This window comes from Notolabrus celidotus, chromosome 3 (genome assembly GCF_009762535.1).
Source record: "Notolabrus celidotus isolate fNotCel1 chromosome 3, fNotCel1.pri, whole genome shotgun sequence".
NCBI lineage: Eukaryota > Metazoa > Chordata > Actinopteri > Labriformes > Labridae > Notolabrus > Notolabrus celidotus.
Genome location: NC_048274.1, coordinates 10,199,428 through 10,213,455, shown reverse-complemented (window position 1 = coordinate 10,213,455; position 14,028 = coordinate 10,199,428). Strand labels below are relative to the sequence as shown.

General features: G+C 37.0%; 1 protein-coding gene across 1 annotated transcript; it reads left to right on the top strand.

Annotated features, from left to right (window-relative positions):
• Positions 1–3,317: 3,317 nt before the first annotated feature.
• Positions 3,318–14,028, top strand: spi1b (Spi-1 proto-oncogene b). Its single transcript, XM_034679704.1, has 5 exons — positions 3,318–3,705; positions 4,241–4,328; positions 5,362–5,558; positions 8,909–9,059; positions 11,777–14,028. Exons 1-5 carry the CDS (start codon positions 3,664–3,666, stop codon positions 12,088–12,090), a joined length of 792 nt encoding a protein of 263 aa, XP_034535595.1. The 5' UTR covers positions 3,318–3,663; the 3' UTR covers positions 12,091–14,028.

Sequence of the window (14,028 nt, the reverse complement as noted above, 5' to 3'; positions counted from 1 at the left end):
ACTTTCCCCTTTTTCTTGTACAATTTTGTAAGCAAGGCAGAAACATGTCACTCAGAATGAAGTACGAACAGTTCGGTGTTAAAAAGGCATCACACTTGTCTCATTGTATGTGTGTAAGATTATTTTTACACAAATCGTTAAGGTCAGGCGTGGGATGTGACTTTAAAGTCAACGTCTTGTTGACCGGTGACAAAATGTGAACAGAGGAAAAATGTAAAAAGTGTTCTTTGGCTTAACTGTAAATAGTTGTGATGGAAATGCAGCTCCCTCTGTGTATTAATACTCTTGGAAAATACTGTTGTGTATGTCATCAGTTATGTGATTAAGACGGGGCTGGATGGGGCTGCCCACAGCCTGTGTGACCCTGACCATGCCTTTAAAATAACACCAGGCATTAAGATGTGATGTTTAAACCACCTGATTTGAAGTTTAGTGAAACAGCAAAGAAAGAGAAGAGGAGAAATGTAGATAACCCTACAGACAGGAACACTATCTGTGACTATACACTACCAGTCAAAAGTTTGGAAACACCTTCTCATTCAAGGGTTTGTATTTATCTAAATTATTTGAAACACTGTAGATTAACACTGAAAGCATCAAAACTATGAAAGAACATATATGGAATTATTTAATTAACAAAAAAGTGTTAAACAAACCAGAATATGTTTTATATTTTAGATTCTGTAAAGTAGCCCCCTTTTTCCTTCATGGCAGCTTTGCACACTCTTGGTATTCTCTCAGTCTGCTTCATGAAGTGGTCTCCTGGAATGGTTTCTAATTAACATGAGCCTTGTCCAGAGTTCATTTGTAGTATGACTTTCCTTCTTAATGTGTTTGAGACCATCAGTTGTGTTGTTCAGAGGTAGGGTTAGTACACAATGGATAGCCCTATTTGACTACTGTTGTAATCCAGATTATGGCAAAACCAGATTATTTCATAGTTTTGATGTCTTCAGTATTAATCTACAATGTTGAAAATAATTAAAATAAATAAAAAACATTGCATGAGAAGGTGTGTCCAAACTTTTGACTGGTAGTGTACTTTCTGCTGCAGCATCATTAGAAGCATCTCCTGACTGTGCTGCATGCAGTTAGCATTTCAAACAGGATTTGACCATATTCTGAATGTGTGGCTCTTTGTGACCTTAAACATAACCACAGTATTTTGATCTTTCAGAAAGTGTTATTTTAAACTCATGTCCTTATCACAGAGCTGCAGTCTTCCTCTTAAACAGGCAGCGCTAACAATACACACTCAGATTTGTGCTGCGCTGGTTATCTCTGAATCTGGATGCACGCAGCATCTTTAGTTACAGTTGCCATGATATTTTCAGAAACTGGTCACGGACATGTTTTATTTCGCCAGAAAGTTTTGCAGACACACTGTACCTCAGGTGATAGATCTACTGTGCATCTCAGGAGGAAGCTTTGTCACTCTAAACTTTTGCAGTTTCTTTGCAGCAGAGTGACTTTTTTCTTCCCTGGAACTGCTCTAACAGTATCTCCTCTCTGTGATAATAATAATCTCCATTTACCACACTGTGGTTACAACACAGATACTGTACCTTCATCTTATCTTCCAGCTGTACGTGTCTGTCTCTCTCTCTCTCTCTCTCTCTCACTGTCTGTCTGTCTGTCTGTCTGTCTGTCTGTCTGTCTGTCTGTCTGTCTGTCTGTCTGTGTGTGTGGCAGGTGCTTGCTTGTTTGTGTGCTAACTCAGAAAATGAGTGTTTACCAAACAACATGTTTTAGTCATTCTGCTACAGTCTACACTTTAAGTCTGTCGGTTTGTGCAGTCAGAGGCCGGACACAAAGTTGTTTACAATGTGACACTTGTGCTTCACACACACACACACACACACACACACACACACACACACACACACACACACACACACACACACACACACACACACACACACACACACACACACACACACACACACACACACACACACACACACAATGAGGCATTAAGAAGGTTTAAAGTCAAGTTTCATTAATCACTCTTCCAATTATAAAGTCAAAAATCCCCACTAATACAAAAGACTTCAGTGTTACAGTATGTGGTGTTATTAGGTGTCAGTACTGTGTGTGTGTGTGTGTGTGTGTGTGTGTGTGTGTGTGTGTGTGTGTGTGTGTGTTCATGCATTGAAAAATCCTATGCAGGTCATGTTTGCACAAATATGACAAACAAAGATTATATTGATCCAGATTTTGTCTGTTGCTGGCTATGAAACTGGGAACATACGATACGATACGATAGGGAAATTTGTCTTTGACATCAGTGCTGCACATGTTACCTGCTCTTTAAAAAAACAAAATGACAACAAGATAGGTACATTTGAAAACTCTTCAAGTAGAGAAATGTTTTATTATGCACTGTAATGTAGCAGTGCAAAAATATAACGACTGTTACACTGCTTTTTTACAAGCAGTGTTTGTTATGTTTCTTCCTCCATTAATGAATAAATATTATTTATCACATTAAAAACTCTGGCCTGTTTGTGGTCATTTATTATGCAGCCATGAATAAACACTTTAATATGCCTTTATATCTACATACACTCACACCACAGTGTCTTCATAACCACCTTTAATCTGTAGAACTACACTACCAGTCAAAAGTTTGGACACACCTTCTCATTCAATGTTTTTTATTTATTCTAATTATTTTCAACATTGTAGTTTAATACTGAAGACATCAAAACTATGAAATAATATGGTTTTGCCATAATATGGATTACAACAGTAGTCAAATAGGGCTATCCATTGTGTACTGACCCTAGCTCTGAAGAACACAACTGATGGTCTCAAACTGAGAGAATACCAAGAGTGTGCAAAGCTGTCATGAAGGAAAAAGGGGGCTACTCTACAGAATCTAAAATATAAAACATATTCTGGTTTGTTTGACACTTTTTTGTTAATTAAATAATTCCATATATTTTCTTTCATAGTTTTGATTCCTTCATTATTAATCTACTCTGTTTCAAATAATGAAAATAAATACAAACCCTTGAATGAGAAGGTGTGTCCAAACTTTTGACTGGTAGTGTATATTAAATGTGACCCATAATGTCCTGCATGAACAGCCACATATTTCCTTGCATGAGTCTTTAATGCCAAGACAAAAATTAAGAAGATTTAATTTTTCAAACTGAAGAAATTGAAGCAAACAGTAGTTCTTCAGTAGTTTCTTGCACCCTGCATTGATCACACTTTTCGGGGCTAAAAGCTGACAGTAAGAGGAGCTCCTGATGATGATTGGCTGCTCAGAGGAGGGGACAGTGTTTAGCCCTGATAAATGTGGAGTTTCATGGTCTCCCTTGACACATCATCAATGGCCAGGAACCTTAAGCAGACACACTCTACTGCTCCCCACCCACAGAAAATTTACAGAAGTCAAAAGTTTCCTATTTCCATTTTACACTCAAACAGCGGGGCCCAGTTTATTTCAGTGTACTGTAGCTCAGCCGAGGGCCTTTAAGAGTAGTTGTGAGTGAAGGATATAGAATAAGAGAGCGAGAGACAGTTTTTGGTTTTTCGTTGAGTGAGAGGAAATTTTGAAACATTGTGCAATGGTGCCGCAAAAGTTTTGAAAGGTTGTGAGAGTGTTTTGCCAGCAAAGCTTCTGAGAGTCGGACCGTTGGAGAAGAGGTCTCCATGTTGCATCCGTACAGAATGGAGAGCTATCTCATCCCGTCTGTAAGTATCTTTTTATTTATTATCATGTACAATCTGAGGACTTTTTACTACAACTAAAGCTTAAAAGAGCTCAGGGGAAAGTTTATTCTGATTAACGTTTAAAAGAAATGTACTACATGTCAGGATGAGGGGACAAAATGTTTTATGTCACATTAGATGATTGAGTGTGAGTCGGCTTGAGTTTGAGAACAGGACTCAAACTGTAAGACTCTTTTATACTTCAGGCAACATGAAAATGAAACTCAAGACTTCTTGAGAGTTTCAGAACAGTCGTGACAAAAAATGTTGAAGTATTAATAGACATATTAGTAATTTCTGATCTGATTCATATACTGAAATATATTCAGAGTTAATGTGACAGCTACATTAAAGACAAACGAGGAGTATTTATTCACTGCTGAAGAGAAGAGGAGTCATTTTATATCTAACATTGTTGTCTGACATGAAATGTATGCACCGTGTTTTAAAAGATTTATCTTTGTATGATATTTTCTGGTAGTTTGATTTGTTATTTCTTTTCATTTTGAATCTACAGCACGCAGAAGAAATGTACGACCCTGAGATCTACAGACACCAGATTGCAGAATATTATCCATATGTCTTAGATACAGAAATTCAGCAAGGTAAGTTCACTTTATCATTACTTTTAATAGAGTTTCACCTGGACTAACATTCTCTCCTCTTATGTTTTATTAAGTGAGGTTTGGTTAAATATGATAAAAAACAAAAAAGAGAATAAATGATGATTTTGGGGGAGAAAAGTTAACGACATGTAAAGAATCAACTCACAGGAATCTGGTTTTCACTGCACTGCTCTGTGCGCACATTACAAGAAAACCATTTCACTCATCCAACCAAATCTTTATCTTTGAATTGTTCACCATGACCTGTTGTGGCGACTCTTCTGGTGCGTTGTACAGAAAAAGGCTGCAGCGCGTGCAGCTGGAGCGCACCACATTGGGGTGGATGAAACACAGGAAACAGATGCCATTTCTTTCGGCTGCTACAACTACAGACATAGAACAACTTTTGCCCCATGGGGCCTTGTTGATACATGAGAGAGGCTTTACTTTCTCTTGTAATCAACAGTTTTGAATATTGCACCAAAACAGTCGAGATAGGAGGGTGGGATGTTTTTTCCCTGACCTTATGGCAAAAAAAAGCCGCCACTTAGAAAGCTTCAGTTGTTCGTGTGATAAAAATATCTCCTGTGTTTTAGCTAAATGGCTCATACTTTTTAAAATCTAATATCCTTAGAAATTCGATTACAGGATTTTCATAAAGATGCATGTTCTCTTTTTTAATAGCTACTCTTGAAAAATGCACAATTTCAAATCCAGGATTGCAAATGTAGAAACAAGCAGGAAGGAGCTCTGTGCTGAATTCTCCCTTATTCCCCTCATTTCATCCGACTTATGCAAACTCAAATACTATGAGTAAGCAGCTGGTTGTCAGGTTCACTTTAAGTTTTGGAGGAATTCTCATAGGCATGCTTTTTGGCTCTTCTCATGACTCATCCCTTGCAGTTCAAACATGTACTTTTGTTGGTTCAAATCATTTTAAAGTATAAAGTTCACCTTACTGGAGCTCATTTCTGAGTGCTGCTGTGATCAACAGAAACAAAACCTTTTGCTGTTTCTCACCTTCTCTGTTTAGATCACTGGGACTACCACCCTCACCCGCACATTCACCCTGTAGAGTTTGAAAACCTGCAAGAGAGCAACTTCACAGAGCTGCAGAGTGTGCAGGCGCTCCACCCGCAGGGCATCATAAGACACGAGGCTGTACGGTACGATGCAGAAAGCCTGCTTGATCCCAACCTGGGGGCACATGCACATGTGTTACAGCAACCAGTAAGTCCTTCAAAACACTTGAGCATACAAAAAGTAAACTGATATGTACATAATCGGTTGCACTAAAACAAATTGTGTTCAAATAGAGGTCTAAGTTTAATCAAGAAGTAAGAAAAAGGAGCTTTATTGTGATGCCTGTGATCAATGGTTGTAATAATGAGCCATAGAAAGGATTCCCTGAACATTCTGTAATATAAATTAGACTAGACATAGGGCTCTCTCTCTGTGGTACCTTCAGGTTCTGTAGTAAAACACAAATGTTTGTGGCCTATTGAAACTCACTGAACTTGGTATGATGCCCAATAATATCTCCAGATCTTAAAATATCCTTGAAGCTCAGTGCAAAGTCAACATTATTCAAAGCTAGTTCTCAAATCAGAGAGGACTTTTAGGGACAGGGAGGCCATTTCTGGATCTCATGACAAAGATCAGGAAGTGAATCTTTGAGCTGCAAAAAGATATTCCAATTTAGTTTATGTTCCAGATTAAGAAGAACATTTTCTTTGAACAGTGTGTGAAGGGTCAGCTAAGCTAACTCAGTATCATGTTGAGGCTGTGGTCTAAGTTAAGTTTAGATATCAAGTCAGTGTTTCAAATCTGATTATTTTTCACCAAGATATCACACTGCAAGAACTCAAATCTCAGCATGCACTATATTTTTGTCTAATTTCCAGTCAAACACTCAGCAGAAGTCCAATTCACCTCACAATTCTAGAAAAACGTCTTGTTTCAAGTGTTTACACTTCAGAAATGAGGCCTGAATTGTTTGTAATGAGTTGTAATGCAACAAGAAAACATTTCTTCACAAGTTTCTTGAAATAAGTTTTACTTCTTGTTTTAAGGAACTTATAAGAAAAAGTTTTTCATGCTGCAATGACAGAAATTCGCCCTCATTACAGGAAATAACGTCTTTAGTTTTGGTTTGTGTTGAGACGAGATTTCTGGATTTCTCTGGTTACACTTACTTAAATCAGCTGTCCTATCATGAAGGCACAAATGCAGAAAAAAATGAAAGCTGGTAGTGAAATCAACTGAAACTGAATGAGATCATTGCCATATAAATAATATCTGTAATGTTATTTTTAATGCCTGAAACCACTACTTCATGGTGTAAGATGAAGCTCTGAAATACATATAATTATGTATATTTTGTTCACTTCAAATATTCATTGTGAGTGATACATACTGAATATATGTATATATTTTATTATTAATATTTGTATAATGAAATATGGCAAATGTAGTGTCAGATCAAGATTGAGAAGCACAGTCAAAATCAAAGAAATATATAATAAGTGACTATATTAACAAAGTACTTTGTATCTCAAGTAGTCAATAAATAAATAAATAAATAAATAAATAAAACAAGCCATAATTTCCTTTTTCACATTAGTCAGTAGATCATAGTGCAGAACATGACTTACCTCCCCAACAAATAATGATTATATTAAAGCTCCTGTGTGAAACTTTCTGTTTGTGTTGATTTTGGCGCCCCTTATGGTCAAAGTGATACCTCATTTCTTTGCTGATCTAGTCCTGTACATATGTAAGTTGTGTTTTCTGACAAAAAAACTAATCTTTAAACATTCAAATGTATCTCTCACTGTGAATATGTACTGTCAAAAAGTGTAGACAATGTTTTCTTCTCACCTCTTCTGACACCTACTCCCCTTGCATCAGTTACAGGTATTAAAAATGACATGATAGAACTTGTTAGTCTCTTTGCTAAAGGTCTAGTTCACTTGTGTAGGTCATGAAGAGGCATGGTTGTTAATTTCAGTCTGTTTCATGACTAGTGAAAAACTCCCCACAGGAGCTTTAAACAAAAACAAAAAAATAAAATAAAAATTGATATAAAATAAGAGTAAATAGAAAAAATTAAAAAAATGAAATACATTAAAATAAAATAATAATCAAAACAAATTAAGAATAATATGAAAATCAATTAAAAACAATACAAAATTGAGAGGAGACAAAAAACAGACAGGCATGGGGGAGTCTGTGATTAATAATGTTTCAATTATCCAGAGTGATGTTTCTGTTTAAAAAAACACTGCTTACACATCCACAGGACAAAATCATCAAATGTGTTTCCTCTTTGTCAACAAGGGTTACCAAATTCCACTCAAATGAAAAGTTCTTCACAGGAGCTTTAAGTTAAACAAACTAGTTTGACTAAAAGTTAGACAAAAACACTCGCTAAGCTTTCAGTTTTTTAAGTTGGATTTATTATAACAAGCAGATTTAAAAAAGGCTGATCTTAATATAAGCATGTATTCATACACTTAACGTGACCCATAAGCTTTTTCTGTGTTAAAATCAGGGTGAAGGGACTTTCCTTTATGTTGATTATGTCAGCCCCTCTGGAAAATTAAGTCTGATTTAGAGTCAGGTGACAGGAAGACACAATTTATTTGTAATTCAGCCTACAGGGAACATAGTCTTTAAATATGCTTCATTGTGATAACCTGTAGTGAAATGAAGCAACACAAGTGAGTTGTTTTACTGTACATATCTGCTTTGACCCCCATGAACTGTACGAAACCATGTTGGAGTTTAGAATCAGTTTCCAACTAAGTGAGACTGTGATGTAGTCTCAGTGAAGTCCTCACACAGGCAAATATGTTGGAGCAGTAAATATAGTTTTTAAACCAGCAACACTACATGATTGTTTCCTTTTGGACCAAGCTCTAGAGAGCATGATTAGTCTTTATATAATTTCTGCAATGTCCCAATTACTCTTACAAATACAATAAGGAAAGGATGCGTTGACATGTCAGAAAACATAAAGTAAAGTAAAACGTTAATACAATGTGAAAGACTTCTCTTCACACAAGGGATTCCACTACTGCCTGTTTTTAAAAAAAAAAAAAAAAGGTTGCAAAGACGTTGACAAGTGTTGCCCAGCCAGGCATACAGCTGCAGAAAAGCAGCGTCCACACATCACAGCTCATGCAGAGAGAGAGATGTCACCACACTTTTTCATTTCGCTGAGAAAGTTCAAAAGTTAAATGTAGTGGAGCGTCAGGAAGCTTACAGGAAATATCTAACACTGTAATTTAACAGAGTGGTAGTGTTCTTGAACTAACGCCAATGCTAACGTCAAAGCTTCTACAGCAATTAAAAGTGTTTATTCTCCAGTTTTTGGGTGAATTGCACTTATGAAAAGTACCAATATTATAGCTTGAAAAAATGCTGCATTTTTCCAGTACAATTCCAAATTTGTTTGTGGCCAAAAAAAGACTTCTTGATTTACTAATACACTCATACACATGAAAAAGTTTTTATTTTTATTCAATTTTTGATGCTTTGTTTGAAGACTACATCTGAATTTAACTCCCCTGTTGCAGGTCACATTCTTCCCTCGGACTGTGTACCCTCCACACGTGTCCCAGCGCAGCTCCGATGATGAGGATCATGGAGGACGAAGTCCCCCGCTGGAGGTGTCCGACGAGGAGTGTCTCAGAGATCGAATCTCTTATGTCACAGCAGGAGATCTAGGTATGTATACAGATCTATAGGTAATGCTGTACTGTACTATTTGTGCAGAGAGACGGCTCGTCAGCTCTCTACTGAGCAGTTAACACGGGTACTTAAAGGCACACCAGCTGTGCCAGCCATGTGCAGATTCTCAGCCATCCAGGTCATGGTATATGTGGAAGTGCTAAGTCACTGGACTTCTTGTAAATTCTTGATACGCAGGATTACAGCGGAGCAGTAGCCACTAAAATTGTAGGTCCTCTCATAGCTGTCAATGTATGTGTTTGTACAGTCTAACAAGCACCTGTGGGCCCTGATCCTCTCACCAAAGAGGTAGAGGTGAGCAGCTGTTTCCATACAGAGCTATCTGTTAAATGGTGTTGGGTTGTGTTGTCTTTCATAGTTTCCATTTAACCTGTAAGAAATGAAAACAGAGGCGCTCATTGGGGCAACATTCCCAGCACTGAGTGGAATTAATGTGATTTTTCTAATGGGGTCATAATCCCTGGCTCCTCTCTGGATCACGTTGACGCCTGTGTTTTTCCTCGTCACACTGTGGTGTTGGGGGTTTGGATTTGAGTCATGTCAGCTTTGTGTTCTGCTGACCATTTAAAACACACTTTTAGGATGAGCCACTAGTTGCACAACTGCTTCGACAATGCTGGTCAAGCATATTCAAAGGAAGTGGTTGTTGTATCTGCCACTGAGGACAATCACTGAGGCTGGATTTTACCTATGAGTGTTGGTCTGTTGTCGGTTCTGACAACTTTGACCAACTGGTCCTGCGTCAGTGTTGCAGCCAGCAAACTTCTGTTTAACCGTGTTAACAGCGAGTCACAGAATCACATGGTCCTTGTGACTGAGGCTTATAAGCTTGTTGCAGTTTCCTGGCATACTGTTGTTTGGGTGGCCCTGATAATTCGGAATATGTTGAATACAGAACAGACAGATTAGGTGTGAAGGGCTGCCTTAAACCAAAATAATACAGATAAAAAGTGAAAATCTTTTGGCCAATTAAAAAATCATAAAACAGAGAAAATTCTTCGTCCTGCGAAAAAGATGAAAAAAGTGAAAATTTTGCTTCCAACAGAAAAATCAGGAAAGAAGTGAAAATTTTTGTGTAACTTAAAAATCACAAAAAAAATGAACAATTTCCGTCCAAAGTGAAAAATGAAAATAAAGTAAAAAAAATTTATCAATTCAAAAAAACATTAAAAAAAGTGAAAATATCTGTTTTAAAAAATGACAAAAAAGTTGGTTTTTTTTGTAAGATTTTAACATTACAAAAAAAGGTTAAAAAATGTTCTCCAAGCAAAAAAAATGAAAATCTTTGGTCCAATTATGAAAAAAGTAAACATTTTGCTTCCGATTGGAAAATGGCGGAAAAAGTTAAAATTTTTGTGCGACTTAAAACTCAAAGTAAATGTGAACATTTTTTGTTCAACATGACAAATGATAAATGAAATTCATGAAAAAGGTGAGTTTAGTTTCTGATGAAAGGATCAAAATTTCGCTCCTGACACAAAAATCATGTATATAGCTGAAGTTTTGCCTCTGGTTGGTTATTCATGGACATTTTTTTTTTACTACCAAGGCGAAAAAACATTACAAACACAGACAAACATTTTTGCTTCCAAAGCAATGATAACAACAATGATGATAGATATTGTTGTAAGGAGGTATATGTAAGATAAGATAAGATAAGATAAGATAGTCCTTTACTCATCCCACAATGGGGAAATTCAAGTGTCATAGTAGCAAAGTAGACAGTGCAAAAAAAATATAAAGCAAACAAGAGCCTATAAAGTATCAATTATTAAAAAGGTGTTTGCAATTAAAATTAAAATTAAAATTAAAAAATTAAAGAGGTAAAAAATAAGCATATCTTACCTCATATATATATATATATATATATATGTATATATATATATTGGTTATATAGTCTGACCACTGCAGGACGAAAAGATTTGTGCCTCCCTGTTGTGTGTATGTCGTGCTCAGGATGTTAAGAGTTGTGTTTATCTCATGGCACCATGACAATGTGGAAACACACTGAGATGACTCATTGTGGATTTTATCTGCCAGTGTTTCTTAGAACTATGTTTTTTTCATAGAAGTAGTCACATTTCATGCTCAAGATTGCAAAACAGGATCAAGACAAACAACTTTTCGAGTGTCTGTTCATGAAAAAAAAAAAGCATAACTCATCTCTTGTCTGAGTTAACGTGGACGTTCATCACTGATAAATGATAATCAAGCTTGCATAATATGAGACAAACATGCAACAATACTGTTACTGATATCAGGTGGAATAAACACAAATGTTACCGTGCATATCCGCTCTAACTCATAGTTTTTGGGTCCATCTGCTGTTCTACATATTTTAAACAGTACCTGTGTTTGCAACTTTTCCCCCCTGAATCCATAACGATTTAAAAAACAAGTCAATTTAACAACCAATTAATCTGAGGGAAGCTGATAGCTTAGCATCTGAAGGCATAAAAATATTGGTTTCTTATTTTTCACAGTAAATTAAGACTTTCAAAGTCTGGTTAATTCAGATGCTCATAGTGCAATAATAATTAAATTGATTGTGTAGCCCTAATCTTTCTAGTTTCACTATTCTAACACCAGCCATTGGGGTTTTAGTCTTGCTTCATTTATTAATTAATGTGCTAAAAAAATGATATTATCAAATCTGAACACAGTAAAAGAATCCCTCTGTGATCTCTCCAAAGGTAACAAAAAGAAGATTCGTCTGTACCAGTTCCTGTTGGACCTTTTACGAAACGGTGACATGAAGGACAGTATCTGGTGGGTGGACAGAGATAAAGGGTCGTTCCAGTTTTCTTCCAAACACAAGGAGGCCCTTGCGCACCGCTGGGGAATCCAGAAGGGAAACCGCAAGAAAATGACCTACCAGAAGATGGCGCGTGCCTTACGCAACTACGGCAAAACAGGGGAGGTGAAGAAGATAAAGAAGAAGCTGACGTATCAGTTCAGTGACGAGGTCCTGGGCAAGACTCACCTGGAGAGAAAAGCGTATGTGTAGAAAGATACTGAAGGGAGATTTGACTTTGGAAGCATTTCTGTTATTAAATGAACCTTTTCAGTCTGGTCGCCGTCTTTGCGTGAATAACCTGACTGCTGCTCCACAGACAGATCAGTTATTCAAAGGAACAAGCTAATGAAACAAGAGACAAAATCATTCTGCCTTAACAATATTCGTACTGAAAGTTGCAAGTGGGTGCTCAGGTATATGATTATCTCCTCTTAGTCAATCTTTCCATTTTCGCCCCCTCAGAAATAGTCCAGCTTGAACATGGTATCGTTGGCTAGCTAACGTAACGTATAAATAGACAGCAACACAAACGTTAGCGCTCTTTAAGTAGTCAACTATGCTTATGCAAACATTTAACCACTCCACCTCCCATCGCGCAGTGACTTTCAAACATAACTGTTAACTCAGAAGTGGCTAAATGCTAGTTAGCCGTGTAGCAATGTTAGCTAACAGATTGTTGAATGTCGTTTTTTAATGACTATAAGTCCCCTAGTCACTCCGGTTTCTCACTATCCATTGTTTTTGTTGCTGCTAAGAGCCTGCAAGCAGTAAAAGGACTATAAAATGTCAGATTGTGGATGTTTATACGACTTTAAGACCTGGAACTATGCAGCAACATGCTAACGATATTTGAGCGTCCCATTCTGAGTGTGATTTCAAGTGGGAACATGGACTAGGGCCTAAAGCTGCTTTGTACTGCAGCAATGTTGGCCATAGTTGGAATGTTGCAGGTCTGGTACTATTTGTGTTCACTATTAGCAATAGCAATATCCCGACTCAATGATAGTTTCCAGAATAACTTCACTCATCGTTGCTTATGTTTCCTGATCTGAGTGTTGCATCTTATTTTGTTATTGTTTTCTGAAGTTTTTTTTTTTAAAATGTGTTGTTAGAAAATAATTGGCCACTACTTTTGTTGAGAAAAAAAAGAACCCTTCCTAAGTATCTTCAGTTTTTTCAGAGACACAGTGGCGATATATCTCAGCTCAGCATTAAGACAACAAACATTGAGAAACAGCCAACCTTAGCCCCCCTCCAGCACCTCCCAAGCTCACTAAGAGACTCTTCCATAGGGGTGTACTCGGTGCCACCATGTCCGAAAGAAATTGCGCAAGAGTCCCTCTTCGATTAGATACAACATTACAAATTTCCTTCCCTGGTGCCCTTTCATTGTAAAATGCATGAAAAGGTCCCTCTGGAGCCCCTCAAATGTATAAAATGGAACAAAAAGTGACCTCTGCATGTCTTTGTAGTTAATTATGATATGTTATGTTAATTTGTAATGTATCAATAATATAGAAATATATTAATAGTGTTGTGTTTTCCCTTTGCATAATACAATTTCCACTACAATTGGTCACAAAGGTACTCATCACGATGCAGGGAATTAAGTTTTAAATGCTCAAAATGTCCTAGGGGGGGGAACCACAGACTCCCCTCTTGTTCCCGCTGCATCATTACATTTAAATTCACCCTAAATTAGGGGTTTGAAAGGGGGTGCCCTTTTTTTTTTCTTTCGCCCCTGCCCCTCAAACAGCCTGAGTACAGCACTGCTCTTCCTTGCAGCTTAAATGAAGACCCTTTGTCACTATGATCCGGTTCGTAATGTCAAAAGCTTCTACATGTACAAATCTGTGTGTGTTATTTCTGTAAATGTCTTTTCTTATGTAGGAATATTCCAAATGTAGTTTTGTAACAGGGGACCACTTTTCATCCTCAGAGATGTGTGTCAGACATGCTCAAGTTCTCTTTTAGTTTTACTGTTTGTTTGTACATATCAATATTTAAACAGTGAGGGGACAAAAAGAAGCCATTAAAGAGATAGTACTGTGATTACTCACACCAGAAATGAAATGTTGTGTACATATATGAAACTCTTTCTCTGTGTAACATGATTGCTTGTAAATAAAGAAATTGTTCATGAATGAA

Coding starts and splice junctions, on each gene's coding strand:
- spi1b (XM_034679704.1), top strand. CDS start 3,664: ATGTTGCATCCGTACAGAATGGAGAGCTATCTCATCCCGTCT. Junction 4,329..5,361: donor AGATACAGAAATTCAGCAAG/GTAAGTTCACTT, acceptor TTCTCTGTTTAG/ATCACTGGGACTACCACCCT. Junction 9,060..11,776: donor TGTCACAGCAGGAGATCTAG/GTATGTATACAG, acceptor ATCTCTCCAAAG/GTAACAAAAAGAAGATTCGT.